The sequence below is a fragment of the Uncinocarpus reesii genome, genomic scaffold (genome assembly GCF_000003515.1).
Source record: "Uncinocarpus reesii 1704 scaffold_1 genomic scaffold, whole genome shotgun sequence".
Taxonomy (NCBI): domain Eukaryota; kingdom Fungi; phylum Ascomycota; class Eurotiomycetes; order Onygenales; family Onygenaceae; genus Uncinocarpus; species Uncinocarpus reesii.
The window spans coordinates 5,740,948-5,756,719 of record NW_003052500.1 but is presented as its reverse complement, the minus strand read 5'-3'; the positions used below and the strand labels follow the sequence as shown (position 1 = coordinate 5,756,719).

The 15,772-nt window shown below is 51.0% G+C and overlaps 7 protein-coding genes across 7 annotated transcripts; 3 read left to right on the top strand and 4 right to left on the bottom strand.

The window, feature by feature from the left end:
• Positions 1–34: 34 nt before the first annotated feature.
• Positions 35–593, bottom strand: UREG_02197 (uncharacterized protein; the record flags this gene model as incomplete). Its single annotated transcript, XM_002542635.1, has 2 exons — positions 35–306; positions 575–593. 2 exons carry the CDS (start codon positions 591–593, stop codon positions 35–37), a joined length of 291 nt encoding a protein of 96 aa, XP_002542681.1.
• Positions 594–793: 200 nt separating this feature from the next.
• UREG_02196 (uncharacterized protein) lies at positions 794–2,099 on the top strand (the record flags this gene model as incomplete). Its single annotated transcript, XM_002542634.1, has 2 exons — positions 794–1,319; positions 1,534–2,099. The coding sequence occupies 2 exons, from the start codon at positions 794–796 to the stop codon at positions 2,097–2,099; spliced, it is 1,092 nt and encodes a 363-aa protein (XP_002542680.1).
• A 1,999-nt stretch (positions 2,100–4,098) lies between these two features.
• UREG_02195 (uncharacterized protein) lies at positions 4,099–5,416 on the top strand (the record flags this gene model as incomplete). Its single annotated transcript, XM_002542633.1, has 2 exons — positions 4,099–4,566; positions 4,628–5,416. 2 exons carry the CDS (start codon positions 4,099–4,101, stop codon positions 5,414–5,416), a joined length of 1,257 nt encoding a protein of 418 aa, XP_002542679.1.
• Positions 5,417–6,830: 1,414 nt separating this feature from the next.
• On the bottom strand, positions 6,831–7,703 carry UREG_02194 (uncharacterized protein; the record flags this gene model as incomplete). The annotated part of the gene is made up of 1 exon (XM_002542632.1): positions 6,831–7,703. One exon carries the CDS (start codon positions 7,701–7,703, stop codon positions 6,831–6,833), a length of 873 nt encoding a protein of 290 aa, XP_002542678.1.
• Positions 7,704–10,976: 3,273 nt separating this feature from the next.
• On the top strand, positions 10,977–11,579 carry UREG_02193 (uncharacterized protein; the record flags this gene model as incomplete). Its single annotated transcript, XM_002542631.1, has 1 exon — positions 10,977–11,579. The coding sequence occupies one exon, from the start codon at positions 10,977–10,979 to the stop codon at positions 11,577–11,579; it is 603 nt and encodes a 200-aa protein (XP_002542677.1).
• Positions 11,580–11,995: 416 nt separating this feature from the next.
• UREG_02192 (uncharacterized protein) lies at positions 11,996–12,820 on the bottom strand (the record flags this gene model as incomplete). Its single annotated transcript, XM_002542630.1, has 1 exon — positions 11,996–12,820. The coding sequence occupies one exon, from the start codon at positions 12,818–12,820 to the stop codon at positions 11,996–11,998; it is 825 nt and encodes a 274-aa protein (XP_002542676.1).
• A 725-nt stretch (positions 12,821–13,545) lies between these two features.
• On the bottom strand, positions 13,546–15,694 carry UREG_02191 (uncharacterized protein; the record flags this gene model as incomplete). The annotated part of the gene is made up of 5 exons (XM_002542629.1): positions 13,546–13,908; positions 13,958–15,052; positions 15,111–15,210; positions 15,270–15,465; positions 15,526–15,694. The coding sequence occupies 5 exons, from the start codon at positions 15,692–15,694 to the stop codon at positions 13,546–13,548; spliced, it is 1,923 nt and encodes a 640-aa protein (XP_002542675.1).
• Between the last annotated feature and the right edge of the window lie 78 nt (positions 15,695–15,772).

Sequence of the window (15,772 nt, the reverse complement as noted above, 5' to 3'; positions counted from 1 at the left end):
ACCTAGATCAGTTCTTCGGTTGAGAATCAGGTCTTCACTTCCAGAGAACGGCCCGGTCATTCAAACGCTGGGGATCGAGGCATGAGATTGGATTCCAGCGCTTTGGCTTGGCAGAAGTAGGTTCGTAGCTCGACGCCACCTTCTCCAGTCGCCCGGCAAGGGCCCGCTCAGCTTGACGAATTTCCGTGGCCCCAGAACTCTGTGTTTTGAAGGTTGGGGGATCAGACGTGATCTGAGATCCGAGTTGCATTCGTCTTAAAGACACCACGAACATGCTGGGGACACAGCTGCTAAGATGGAACTGGACTAGTTTGCAGAGTCAAAGCGTGAGGAATGATGTCCAAGCTTTGCAAGCAGATATCTTGGAGCCGTTCCAGACCGGCGCCTGTTTAACTAATCAGGCTTGGGGAACGAGGCGACCGAGTTTAGCGTCGGTGTCCCGAAGGAACCTGGCGGTGTCTCGAGCACTTCCTTTCCTGCTACAGAGGGTGGCGTCTGAAAGGGACGGTTCATCATCAACCTCCCGACCTCAACTGGCCGAGCACACCTCTCAGGCTGCGGCGAATTCACATACATACCAAAGCCCAGGACATGGCACGGCCTCCAAGCGAAAAAAGGCTATCTGCACTCTTTTGAAGGGCTCTGACTCGGGGGAAGAGAAATAAAAGGATGCTTCAGTCACCAGTTCCCGTCCTGCCGCTCGTCGACTCTGCTTGTCAACATTCAAATTCGAGCCGTGCTTCGCTCCTGAACCGAATATCGCTGTACAGCGTCCAGTAATCCTTCAGCAGCAATGGACGGCGCAGACCGCAAGACAGACCCGACTGCCCAAATTTGGGTCAGTGAGAAGAGCCTCAACATCACCATCATCTTTTTGACAGTTCTGGGCTCGGTCATATTGATCCCGACAGCGTATCTTCGATGGAAGCACAAACGACTCAAAGAGATTGAGGTGATCTTCATCGTCGCGGGCTATGTCTTCTTCCTCGGGTACGAGATCCTGTTGCTTCAAATCCAGAAAAAGGTCTATCGCCTCAGTTATGTGGGACTGGGCCAGATGCCGCCGTACCCCACGATCTTGCAAGATCGGAATGCGGTTGTTGTCATGACCATATCATCGACGATAGTTTTCTTCACCGGGCTCTGGTGCATCAAATTGTCGTTGCTTTTCTTTATCCGCCGGCTCATGAAAGGCCTTCCTGACGAACTTCGCTGGTGGCTTGTGGTCTTGGTTTATACAATTGCAACATGGCTTTTTTGTTTCCTTGTCACTCTTATGGGATGTGGGGGCCCCGCCGAGCTCCGCAAGCTCAAACAGCGTATGTTGATTTTCAACCTGTCTTCATCAAGGCGTGCGGCTCACGTTTTGTATAGGATACTGCCAAAGTCGCAAGGAGGCCACTTTGCGTAACGTTAGCCTTTTTGGCTCCTTTGCGGCGGATATCACCACTGATTTGTTTAGTGAGTGCCCTTTTCCTCCCTAGCTTGCTAGTGACCTGCGCAGAGTTGCTAATCCAGTTGGATTTTGATCAGTCATGATTCTACCACTACGACTTCTGTGGAATTTACGCATCTCTCTTGCACGCAAGATTGCTGCGTGCGCTTTGTTTTCGGTCGGTATCTTCTGTATGATCACGTCGATCATTCGCCTCGTTCAAATCGGCTCTAAAACCGGTATCACGAATCCAAATGTCCAATGGGTTTCCCTTTGGAGTACCGTTGAACTCACTACTGGTATGGTTGATACTCACTTTGATCCTGTGAATTTTCCAGCAGCTGACCGCATGCCCTCTTTCGCGCTTCCAGCAATCATCGTGGGTTGTCTCCCAACATTCCGACTCCTCCGCAAGACTTCCAAGCATACGGATCAGTGCTCTCCGAACACGGGGCTCGAGCGTTCAAAGGGCCCTCTGGACGTCCCTTCAAGCAAGGCACCCAGCTCACAGACCATTCCCATGAAAAAATTCAGCCCTCCAAGGAACAGGCACCTCAGTCACTACGACGACATCTCTTCATCCATGGAAAGCCTCGCTCCCCAAGGCGGAATTGGGGTGACCAGCTCTCCTTCGCGTGAGGCGTCCACCCACTCGGCCGCATAATAATCCTGGCCAATGTGTCTGTATTCTTGTTGCGTCTTTAGCGTCAATTCACTTCGTATCGAACAAAGAAAAGTCTCTTAATGTTTTCTAATTAATACCCTGGAGCTTGCGGTTCCCATCTCACCATGATTGCTCCTCTAGATTACCATGGACTCCTTCTTCCTAGATCAAGCTTGGCATGTTTCTATGGTTGATATTCCGGTTACCAGAGCTCACGGCTGTGAAAGCGTGGAGTTGGGCTCACTAGCAACAGTAACGTACAGAGGGATAATAGAACGTTGGAATTGATATTGTGTATAGCATGACCGTAATGTCGTACGAGCACAGTGTAGTCCCGCCAACCGGCTATCGCCCAGACACTTTCGACAACTACTACCAAGGGTAAGTAGTGAGTGGGGTCGGGCAAACGTGTGATATTAGACGTCGCGCAATGTCAAAGTATTATACTCTTGTGCAAGAGGAGGCTGCTTTGGTAGCAAATTCCCGTTTTCCCATCAAGTCCGCTTCTCATGGTGTCACCGGCTCTTCTGTCTGGGCAGGGAGAAAAGTTCGTGCGATTTCGGCCTGGACACAGACAGAGTCCCTTCGAGTCTCTCAGCGATCGGTAGAGAGAAAAAGGTTCTGGTTGTTGTCCCGGTGTATGTAGAGAAATGATCGCCATACGAATCCACTATCTCGGCCAGTAAACATAGAATCCCACAGCTAAATTTGGGGTTGTCCAGATACATGTGATTCGGACTGTGGCGTTGGCACATGGCGAGAGGCTGATTGACACAGCTTGTTAACTAGCGTCCAGCTCCCTGGCCATCTAGAAGGGGCCGCCAGAGAAACAAGCAGGAGATGGCTGGTTTGTGCCACCCATAGTGCTCCTTGTATACAGATTCTGAAATACCCTCCCGTGCAGAACCACGGCCGTGGTGCCAGCAGTTCAATGCGTCTCACCAACACCGCAGTCAACTCGATTCGCGGTGTGGAGCAGCTCTCGCCGTGATGCTGCAGCTATTGTAGCGCGGGTTATCAAACACCAGAGATCCTTGCCCTTTTAAATCCAGACTGCCCACCTCCAAACCACGGCGGTGACTCTTGATCACTTCACATCCAGGTGCGATACGACTCACAGGGAACAGACAAACAAAGGAGGTAAGTTCACCAGCTGCACCAAGACTCTTCCTTCCCTCTGCTGCTTCACCTGGTTGCAGCCTCTCTCCCTTCTTGACAGGCCTTCCGACTCAGCCACACCTGTGATGTAACTACTAGCGAATGATACTAAGCTTGGGTGATTGACAGAGTGCTGCAGCTTGATTTCGTGAACCCGGGCGATGCAACTAGAGCAGTGAATACTTTCCAATCCGATGCCCTCGTTGCCCTCGCCACTTACATCTCCCGACACCAGCTCGTCGGCCCTGGTCTCTGATGTAGCACCTTCGTCGTGCCTGGATGGGACGAGCTTCTCGCAGACCGACAGCTCGTCTCTCTCTGGGCCGGACGGGACCCAGCGTCGGCCCGCGATTCAATTCAACACCGCAGGATCTGAAGCGCGGCTACGGGAGCGATCGCAGGCGTCGAGGAAGGATAGGTTGCGGGCGCTTCGAAGGATACCGTCCCCGCCACCGCCTAGGTAAGTCAGCCCATGTCAATAGAGACCCTGCAGCGCACCTCCCATCAATCTCTCTCTTTACCTGCCACTCGTCATCCCTCCCCCCAAATTTCTCGCCAGGAAGTCTTTTTCTCTGCGTTGCAAGCGGTGGTCTCGTGGGTGGTCAGGGTGACTAAGAGCACCCTTCCCGGTCTGGGGCCCATCATTCCCACCCCGCAGTCCGCCAGCTCTGGGTCTGGGTTGCCCTAAATCGCGTGCCCCGCTTCCCAGGGAGCAAACACAGCTTCCATCTCTCCTTTCTCTCTCTCTCTCTCTCTCTCCTGCAAGCCCCTGCGTCCGACAGTGATTGAGTCGCATCCATCTCCATCCCAGCGAATCTCGTCGGGGAAAGCATCCCACGCGATGCATTCCACGGATTCGACGAGCTCTGAAGTACCGAAATCTGACAGTGGGCTGACGTCCTCTCATAAACGCTCCAGTTCCTATAACCGCGGCGTCTCCTTTGACACGTTTGACAATCGCGATGCGACCGATTTCTCCTTGACGCTGAACTACAAGCATAAAGATTACCACAGCACGCGCAGGAGCCGAACCTTCCTGTGCGGCACCGATCAGAACGATTACTCCGACTTTGCCTTGGAATGGCTTATTGATGAATTGGTAGATGATGGCGATGAGATCGTGTGCTTGCGGGTCGTGGAGAAGGACTCCAAAATTGCCAGCGATGCGAGCGTGGAAGGTGGAAGGTATAGGAAAGAGGCTGAAAAGCTATTCGAGCAGGTGATCGCAAAGAACGCCCACGATGAAAAAGCAATCAGCCTGGTAATGGAATTGGCGGTGGGCAAAGTTCAGGAGATTATACAACGAATGGTAAGCAAAATCCCCCTTGCGCGTGCTCAAGGCGTTGCATTTTCCTGGCTAATCACAGTAGATCCAAATCTACGAACCTGCAGCACTTATAGTGGGCACGCGAGGCCGTAGTCTTGGCGGTATGCAAGGACTCCTCCCTGGCTCAGTGTCAAAATACTGTCTTCAACAATCCCCAATCCCCGTTGTGGTGGTTCGACCCTCCCAGAAGCGGGAAAAGAAGAAGAAGAAGCGGCTCGCCGACCCGTCAAGACGGAGCTATAACCAAATCATGCGCCTCAGCCAGGCTAAAGGCGACCACCTTTTCGATACCACGAGTGCAAATAGTAGCACGTCAAGACTGCCGGAGCATGAGGAGGCTGCCGCGGTTGCTGCCGCGATTGGACTCCCGTCGAGCAGTGTGACAGACCTCCATGAAGAGCGGACCTCCAAACGTTCTTCGAGAGATTTTACGTCCAGCCAAACCAGCGACGCCGGTGAGACAGAATCGATAGGACAGAGAAGCACCTCAACGGCGCCCAATCCGCCGTCGCCGTCGCTCGACTTTTCGTCTGTCGTTCTTAAGAGCCCTGGTTTGCCGGATGCAGACAGTCGATCCGTTAGTGAGGGGGGCGAGGACGAGGATTTTATGGACGATAGCTCACGGATCACCCCGATTAGCACCACGGCGTCGGTTCATAGTTATTCAGATGATCCTATGGATGCGTCAACTCCTACCCCTCGTGCCAATGTGCCGAACTCATCTGAAACTGAAAAAGAGCATGGGCTAGAAGGACTGATGTCCAAACCCGCAATCGAGGATGATGTCCGTATGCACACCGGCAGCCCGGCCGAAACCAAGGATACCGGATGAGGGTTGACATGGCGGCCACGAGTCAAGTTGGTTTTTGTGAAGGAGGCCTGATTCGAATAGATGATGACTCCATTCGTTTTCCCCCCTCTGCTAGAGTTTTCTGACTGGTTTTGAGCTGTCTTTTTTTCAAGGCGTTTTCACGAGATTGTTTTCTTCCGGGCATTCCGGCTTTTATGCCTCGCATTGACATGATGCGGGGGAATGTTCCTGACCCGGGTGTTTTTCAAGGTGTCTAGGAGTCTTTTTCCGGTTGAGTGATTTCTGCGGTGGACTTTGTAACAGTGGAAAACCCTACTTTGTGTTCTTTTTGCTTTCCACTCTTGAGTATTGAATATGAATGAATGAAACGAGAAGTTTGACGTTATATCTTGTCCTCGCAGTCGTGACTACACTGGGTATAGCAGTTTCTCGGACATTGTATACACTCTGTAACTTTGGGCAATACGAGGAGGTTTTGACATCATCCGCGCGGGTGAACGTGATAGACGGTTGACAGAGGGGGATACCCCTCGTGGGCAACCAAGCCACGGTTCTGGCAGTTATGTCGCTGCCTGGAAACGGTGACAACTCCCCCGTTGGCGTGTGACTATGTACATATGCTGTTTGTTGCCCTGTTTTACCGGAAGTCGGGGCATGTCGGGCCGATGAGTCAGGATTAAGGAGTTGGGGTTTTGTTTACTTAGGTTGGGGGGAACCCGATCAGCGGGGAAGATAAGATAAAAGACGGGGGGGTACGTATGTATGTATGTATGTCTCAATAGGGGGGCTAGTTGGTTATGTTGGTTTTTTTTAAATTATCTTTGCCGATTGCCGGGGTTTTTTTCCTCTCATCTGAATGTTGATTCCTGGTTTTGTGTTATGGTGGACCACGTGGAGGGATTATGGGATGGAAGAGAAGCGGCAAATTTGTACATGCCAAAGTTCTAAACACGGGGAATGATTTTGATTCTCAAAGTAAGTTTTGTAATTTTTTTGGGGCTGATATTTTCTGCTTTAAAAGTTGTAGCTATGGAAACTATGAGTATGTAGAACAAGTCTCAACCATGCCAAAGCCAGTCAACGCTCTGAGGGAGAACATTGGGAGATGTAGTGTGAATGTGCTTATTTTTTGCCTTGTTTGGAGAGGAGTGGTGTGGGGAATGTTTTGGGAGAGAGGTGATTTTGGGGTATTTGTAGATAAAAAAAAAGTCAAAAGGCCGTCGAACCCAGCGAAGGCTGCGAGGAAAAAAAGGAAAATCATTGCTCAAAAGCGCTCCAAATCCCATCCAATGCCGCAGATGCTGATGAGGTATCTCGATTCGAAAATAAAGTGATATTATATATATCAGGCGAAAAATCGGTGGTCGTCGCTCGCTCGAAAAATGTAGAAGAGGAATAAATGCAACTTTTTTTTTCGTAAGAATGTGAACACGGCTTAAAAAGCCTCAATCATCCGTCTCTGCTCTTGCGAGGGGATGTAATACCCTTCCTCCAAGAACGTCGACTGATCGGATTTCGAAAGCGGCATTTTGGGCGACGACGACCGCGATGCGCGCGGAGTCGGCTGTTTGGCAGTCGGCGAGTACAGGCGCGACGCGAGGATCACGCCTTCGCGCGGCTCTGCCTCGGAGAAGTGGTCGAATGTGAGCTGCGGCGGGGACGGCGGGCCGGATTCCTCTTCGGACTCGTCGTCGCCGGAGTCGGCAAGTAGTTCTGGGGGTTGGCGGGAGTGGGAATGTGTTCGTGTGAGCGCGAGGTCGGCGAGATCATCTTCATCGTCGTCCTCGGGCTCAGATAGGTCGTCGTTGTTTTGCTCATGTTCCATGTCTGCATAAGAAAGGGCATGAGAATGTGCGGCGGCCGTGCTGGCCTTGGTCGAGGTCACTTTCGGGGCGACGTCGACGAAGAAAGCGTCATCCTCGCCGTAATCTGAATCGTCGGAATCAGAGTCCGAAACGGCCTCTCCGTTCCAATCGTCGTCGTCCTCTTCCTCTGGCTCTTCAGCGATGACGGGCGTGCTCGCCCATTGGATGTGTTTGCGGGTGTGTTCTGAGGTGGTGTTTGCGCCGTGCATGGAGAGATTGAACCATTTTTCCTGCTCTCTCTCGGCCTCGGCGAGATCGAGCATGAGCAGATCAAGCATGTTTGCGTGGCCGACGAGCAGTCGGAGGTTGTGGTCTGGCCGAGAAGCTTCCCGCGAGAGCTTTGCTCGGGCAGTGTGAGCCAGGTAGTATGTTTGCGTGATGCTCATTTTTTTCTGTTTTTTCTGTGGAGGAGGAATTGAAAAGGAAGGCTGTGAGTTCGGCATGGTGAGGAAGAATTTATTTTTATTTTATTTTTTTTCGGGTCTGCAATTGAGGAAAAGTCGGATTGTATATAGCTGAGACCCAAGATCGGAATTGGGTTGCCTGTGAGTCAGGATTTGATAGGTAAGAAAAACTAGGCGTGGTCAGGTCTCGGATTGGCCAATCAGGGCGGTGGCTGATGGTGCATGGACAAGTCGGTGAGATGAAGGGCGGTTGACGTGGAGACGATCACCAAGCACTGGTGGTGAGCAAAAGTGATATGGTTATCTTGATCGAGATGCAGATTTAATATCGTGATAGCGGGGAGGGAACAGCTGATATTGATATAGATTTCTGCTACGGACGAGATGGGGGGTCTTTTTCTCCGAATTCCACAGCAGAACCAAAGACGGTATTGTTATGACGAGGTGTCAGGACGGGTGGCTCGGCACTCAACGCCGAATGACTGCACGGGGCTCCGCTGGCCAGCACCTCGCACGCCCATTGGCTGCGCAGCGGCCGGCGGTGGGGTAAGCCGACCCGCTTGGCGGCCAGCCTTATGGTATTGAAACGGTTCATTATTAATTACGCGCGTGCCTGAGGCCTTGTTTCCGATCCGAACAGTCAGCAACGTTATGCTGGGCGGACCAACGTCACGCTGCAACGGACGAAAGACAGCCCAACACGGCGTATCTTGCGAGCCGATCCTGCGCCTCATTAAAAGAGTTACGACGAATTACTCATTTGGTCAATCTGTCTGCCTGAGACTCCCTGCTGCAGCAAGTCCCCCTTTTTACCACAAAGAGCTTTTCGACGCAACCCACTCCGTGCTCCAGACCAGGCGGTGACTGCACTCGGATTATTTCGTGATTAATGCCGATTGCCCGCACAAAATGCTCGCCGGGTTCCTTGGATTGCGAGAAATGATTCTGGATGATTCAGCCGGGGATAGCTCTGGCCTTAACTGCGGTCCCGGCCCAGTACGGTATCGTCACAAACGCCGTCTCGGAGTTTAGTTACAAATCAACAATTGTGAGTCAGATCGCGTCAATTTGTCAACAAAGTCAGCCGGCCGCTTTTCGTCCAGGACATCATCTCGTTTAATAATTACCCTCTCCTTTTGTTCACTTGGACTGGTGTCACATTTTCCGTTTGTTTCTTCTTTTTTCTTCTCGAGATTTGCTGCTGAAAAGAAAAGATCGTTGTCCCCGCTTTCTCCAATCTATCGTGGCGATCGACCGCCTGCCGAGCGAATACGGATACGGAACCAGCAAATCAGGAACCGTAATTTTTCGCGCTCATGTGACCGACTGATCCTGAGGTCTCCATGGAGAAGCGCAAAATACAGCATCCAGAGCCCAGACTGAGAAGAGGAACAGAACAGGGCTCCTGGGCACTGTTTCAAAGGGAATGCGTCTCGCCAATGGATTTTCTTTTTTAGGACACCCGCCCACAAGGGTTTTGGCCCGTTTGAGCGGTAAGTTGGACGACATGGATATGTGGCTTGGGACAGAGCGGTCTGTCTGACCTGGTCGGTGTTCTCCGCTGCTGGTCGCTGCGGCTCTGGCCCTGAATTGAGTTCTGCAGAGCGACCCTGATGGCTGATGCCTGTCCATCCAGCGCTCAAAGCCACACCTGGAGAGCTGTTCTCAACCCCAGCTCCCAGCCGTCGTGTTCGCCTCGTGGGCTCCTCAGACCCTGTCAATTACCCTCTTTGGCATCAACCTGTTTCTTCGAGATACGACTCTGGACTCCGCCATTGCCGGGTGTGCCGTCCTGGATGGGACTCCGGCCCTTCCCTGTCCCGGCGCTTTTTATAAATGTTGCTGCCCAGCTCTGGCTTGGGGTTCCGGCTACGTGGCCTTGGTCTCTAATTCGCTTGGCCTCGCCAACGAATCGGTGACATGCACATTTTTGTTTTTTACACAATGAATCTGCCTGACTCGGAAATGGCTGCGTTTGCGAGCCGGGCAAGGACAGCACCACGCGCGGGGCATGACATGTAGAAGGAGTGTGGCTGTAGGCGCGTGTTTGCTCCCGATAAAGGGCCACTTATTCATGGTTCAGTCGCTCCGTGTCCGCATGAGATTCTACAGACTACAGCGTACTCAAAAGGAAAATACGTTCAATGCCGTGGTTGTTAACGGAGCAGGTATCAACGCAACTAAGAAGCAAAAAGAAGTACTCCGTACTCTCGGGGTACAGTTAATTTTGTCAGACTCGACGCTTAGCCGTTCGAATGCCCTGGGCATTAGAGGATATTCTCTTTCAGCTCAGCGGTTAAGGAACTCGCTTTGTTTCAAAGATTTCCCCTCGGGCTTTCGGTTTAGCGTGCCCTCCTGGGTATAGCGCATGGCCTCGATGAAGTGGGATATATAAAGGTGCCTCACGCCGCCTTTTCGGATTTTCCTCTCTTTCCAGCTTGTGTTTGAGACTGATATGGGGTTTAGCACCTTTGAGCAAAGGAAAAAGGTGCATGAAGATTAAACGTGTTGTGACTACCACGTGATGGGCCTGGCCCCGCGCTAAATGTTCCCTCTTCATCAAAGACAAAGACTCGCCTGCCCAGTTTCCTCACTTCCGTCGTGCTCACTGATGCAACGCCAGGCGAGTCAGTATCCCGGAAGCCGACGGCCAGCTGGCAGCGGGCCCAAGTAGCTTAATGCAGGGCGGCGGTTACTGTCACAAACTACGAAGATCGGCGTTCTAAAGAACTCCTGAACAATCGGAAAGGATCAATTTAGGCCCGGATATACTATTATCATCGCTCAAAGCTTTAGATTCAGCGTCGGATCTACGGGGATCAGCTGTACGCGCCCTTCAATGGTTCTGAATCCGCATCGCGGTTTCATCCAACTGTGTGAGTAAAAGTCCATGATCGGCGAGTCAAGCCGGGGCAATGCGGCAGGGAGGTTCGGCGGCTATCTAACAGTCAGTAGCAACTGATATCCAACCAATTCTCTGGCGGCACGGATTTTGATACGCTGGTATATTTAACTCAACGGCGCAGGCGTTTGCCTCCAGGTACGATCACAGCCAATCGATGTTTTGCTCCAGTTGTTCAGTCGAAACAACGGCTGGCGCCGCATGGAGACTCCCTCCGCATAAGAAAGGAATCTAAGTGCCGTGATCACATATAAAGTGGCCGTCATGCTGCACCCAACAGAGGCAAGATGTACTAACCGTCTCTCTCAACAATATCTACTTATCTTCTCCTGACAACCTTTTCCAGCGAAATTTCCACGTGTAGGTATCAGGCCAGTTTTCTTCGCGCACAGTACTAACATCGTATAGCCATGCCTCCCCCCAACAATTCTCAACCTCAAGTAGCTGTGCGAGATGCTACGCATGCGGTCGGCGCGGCATTACGCCAAACCAAGTACGCCGTCATTGGTGGAGCAGCATGCATGCTCCTCGGTTCGCCACGCATTACTCAGGTGGATTTCGTGGTCCCTACAGGACGGATGGGCGCTGCTCGACAAGAGCTCCGAAATGCAGGTGTCTTCACTATTCAGTCAGGAACTCTCCACACCTATTATCAAGGGGTTGCGATTGAGATTCTTGAACCACCAGCCCTTTTCAAAGAACGATATGACGCGGAAACCCCAACGATGGAAGTTGAACATGTGCGCATTCTCAAACCCGCACTCATACTCAATGCAAAATGCCGGTCAATCTTGGGACGGGCCAGCGAAGGCAAAAAAGGGACTGACGCTGAGGATATCCTATTTCTTCTACAATGGTTTGTGGACAATCCACAGCACCCAAAACCGACTGCGGCAGAAGTCCCAAATGCTACCAAAGAATTCCACGATTGGTTCACCGCGATATACTGCCCATCACCGAAGGATAAGGCTTTGTGGCCACAGGCCGGGTTCAAGATAAGCACAGGCAAGTAAAGTCCGCCCTGAAACATTTGCATGCAATAACTAATCCAAGCTTCTATCAAATAGGCACCTTCTAACCAAGCTCAATGCACTTAGGAAATGAAGGTGAAACCGCTCAACTGATCAAGGTCACCCCTGGAATACCTCATTCATTGTTGTCAGATTTCTTGCTTTTTGCAGATTTACCTTCTGCCTTCTTTTCCCTTCTTCTTGCGCTCGTACCGTTGATGGCTGTTACTCTTATGGGATGTTTTAAGTCAGAGTTTGAATGCATCTTGAATAACCATTTACAATCACTGCTGTTTAAGTATTGTGATTATGCAACTATTATTCCAAACACCCTTTCTCATATTTTCATTACTTGCAGTTCACACCCACAGATGACTCAAATTTATGATACAAACTCGTTTCACTAGATACCATGTGATTCATTTGTGATTTGCAGGTGGAAGCATAGCCAGCAACTGTGCCTCCACACCAGCTGTGAAAAATCGATCATCATCCCTCGAAACTGAGCACTCACATATTTCATAATCCCCTCTGAGTATGGAGTCTCGGACCTTCTTTGAATGAATTCTAAAAGGCTCTCGAGTATAGCTGACTCCTGCAATCACATCAAAATGGTACTGTTGATGCTCCACTTTCAAGTAATCTGCAAATTCTCTGAGATTTAAAATTGGAACATAGTCATAAAGATAGCCCAAAAAGTTGCTTATGTGGCGGCAGAAAAAAAGGTGATCTGAAGTATCCAGCCATTTTCTGATGAGGGAATCTAGAAGTTGGTGTAGTGGTGGAATAAAGGGCCATCTAGCAATTCTCTGAGGCTGCCAGCTTTTCTGCATGGCAATGTCTGGAAGCTTGATATCCCAGTCGGAAGCTGCAGTAAGAGCAACCACAGGATCAAAGTTTCTCACACTCTTACATTGCAGTTCAACAAGATAGCAAGTGGCCTCCTCAATATCAATGTACCGTGCTTTAAAGTCAGGAGGTGGTGGATGCCAACCTCTTTCAATAAGTGCGTCTGCTGCTTTCTTGACATCATCCACAATGATATGTATGTCAAAGACACCAGTGGGTACTCCATAGTATACTAATGCATCTTCAGCCCAGAGGTAGCATGATATGCCACTTTCCTTGAGTAGGCGGCATGCTGAATATCGCTCAATAGACCACGGGTCATCGCAAGCTTGTTTTGCATACTGCTCAAGGAGCCAGCCCTCAATGGGTGTGACTTCATCAAGCGCAGGCGACATCGTGGGATATCAGAGGAACTTGATATTTGTATCACGTAGCTTGAGCTTTCGATGGCCGTGTTGATTGTAACCCTTGCAACTTGTAATTTCAGATACTCTTAAATGTGACCGATGCATGCGGCCTAGTAATCTCTGATGAACCAGAATCTCGATGGTGAGCCAGAAGATGGTTACATCGAATGGCAGGGAGAGTCGATGCTGTCGGCGCGAATAGTGAGAAGGATCAGAGCATCAAGGGCACTGCGTCACGATGCTAGCAGCGAAAGGAAATGTAGCAACCACGAGCAGTCAACGGCCAAACTCGCAGGCGCTACGGTAGTAAGACGGTGGCGGGAGGAGTACGGGGTGAGCGCAGGGTGAGCCTCAGGCGGATTCAGGTAAGGTGGCGTGCGGGGAGAGAGCAAAAGGGATGATTGATCAAAACAACACGGACAGTCGGGTGGTTTTTTTTGGCGGGGGTCGCGGGCAAGCTTATGTAAGAGCAGCGACGCTAGTTACTTCTCAACCTCATGGTGATGGGTGAAGGATTACTGCGGGCAGCGTTCAGACATGTAACGGCTCAGCCCACTCTTGACGGCCGGTATGCCGACCAAGATGGAGCATTGTACCAGCAAAAAGGCCACTATTTTGCACTCAAAGGCCACGATTTATATCATCTTTTTCACTGACACCTAGAGTTACTCCGTACTCCATACTCCAGTCAAACATCCGAATAGCCAAACCAATCATCCTGCGGCCATCATTTTCCGGACCCTCTTCTCTAGGCTCTGCTCAAATTGCTCAACACCATTTTCCTGGAGATGCAATTTGCCTGCTTTCAAAACAAAAACGTGGCGCCGGCCCATCTCGTTCTCGTCTTCAGACTCGCCTATGACGCTGTTTTCTACCTCATGGTCCGCGTCTCTCTTCCCCTCAACGACAGCCCGGACGAGGAACCGGTCGTGCGACACAAGAAGGATCGCTCCGTTGAATTCCGAGAGAGCGCATGATAGCGCGATCACCGTGTGGAAATCGAGATGCGTTGTGATTTCGTCGAGAATTAGGAGATGCGGTCGTTTCCAGAGGATCCTAGCGAGTGCTACCCGGACCTGGGAATTGTCAACATCCAGAATCTCCTGCAGCTGCCAAAACACTCACTAACTGGCCACCCGAAAGCTGTCCGATCTGGACGTCGGATGCTACCCTTCCAACCAGACCAACCGAGCTCAAGATTGCGCGAGCATCGCCTTCGCTGAGGTCTCCCTCGGCCTCTTGCGAAATCAATCCCAACGCGGTTAACCCGGGCCTCGATCCACCCAAGCCTTGAAGGTCTTCAACGGCGTGCTGGGAATAATAAGCAAGCTTAAGCCTAGGATGGCGTGACAGTTTCCCCTGTGTTGGTTCCAAGGCCCCAACGAGCACACCAATAAGTGTTGTCTTACCGCTTCCATTGAGACCCATGATACCCACCCGGTCACCCATATGGATAACCAAGTCAATTCCATCAAGCACCAAAGCACCTTTGCTCTTGTATTCAAAGGTCGCCGCTTCTAAGGAGAGCAACGCTCCTGGAAATCGCAAATCGGGGGCGTCTGGAATTTCAAGGCTCGCGCCCTTCTCATCCGCTGGAACTTCAATCTCAGCCCGTAATGAATCGTGCCATCCCACACGGTCCCGACTGAGCTTGAACCTCCCCCCAGTGGCACTAACTTCAACGCCCATTCGCTCCTCAAGTTTCTTTTGTCGGGATTTCGCCATGCGGAGTTTATTGTCGTCACCAGTTTTCTTACCAAGTTTGATATTATCTCTGATGGTGGCTTTCATATGAGCCGTTTGGCGGTCCTGCGCCTCTTTCATTCTCCCCCAGTACAATTTTTGAGCTTCAATGTCCTTTTCATACGCAGATATATTTCCCTTGAAATATGTCAGCGTCTGATCTTTCAAGATAATGATCTCTTCGCACACTGCGTTGAGGAAATCCCTGTCGTGGGAGACCACAACTACTGTTTTATCACTTTCGCCACGCATTCGTGTTAGGTACGTTTCCAGCCAGATGACGCCTAGCAAATCTAGGAAATTCGTTGGCTCGTCGAGGATCATTATATCAGCCTTTTGGATGAGGACTCCAGCAAGCATGCAACGCATCCGCCAGCCGCCGGATAATGACTGGACTGGCTGATCGAACGAGGATTCCCTGAAACCGAGACCTAGTAATATCTTTCGAGCTTCTTGCTCCCTGTCGACAGCGTTGATCTTTTGAGCCTGGTAAGTTCTGGTGTTTACTTGGATAAGGAGAGAAATTGTTCCTTACGGCTTCAAATCGAGCTTGAAGATCGTCAAGCATCTCCACAGCAGCTTGGGTCTCTTCGTGAATTACGGATGCATCTGTGGTTTCTAGTGGCTGGTCGAGGCTATTGCACGTCAAAAGAGAAAGACTATCAGGCCCTGATCTCCATCATGTGTTACATACGTGTTGGAAGACTCGACCACCTTGTGCTCCACGGCTTTCAACTCCTTTCTTGCCTGCAAGCCTCGAGCACCGCTTTTCAGAGCCGCATTTTTCTGCGCGAGAAAAAGCTCCTGTTCCAGCTGCTCGTGCCGGAGCTGTCTCACCGCATGGGTCGGTCCGAGCTTGTCCTCTGGGGCTTCAAAGGCCCGAGATAGGACTTTTCACAAACACTTAGTGGTAGGAACGTGGTCAAAGGAGCCAACTGGTGGCTACCTACTATCGATTTTTCTGACAATCCCACTCCTTGATTCGTCACTCTCTAGAACCTGTTGTAACACCGTTTTCGTCGCCTTGCTACTAGAAGAGACTTTGCCAGTTGGTTCCGCAGGCACTGCACCGTCCCCCAAGCATGCTTCTTCGCCATCGGTTTGTTGAAGGATGGCCATTTTTACAGATTCCGGGATACCCGGGATCAACTTCTCAGCCATCGCACGGAGAATAGCTTGTTGCAAGTCAACGATCTT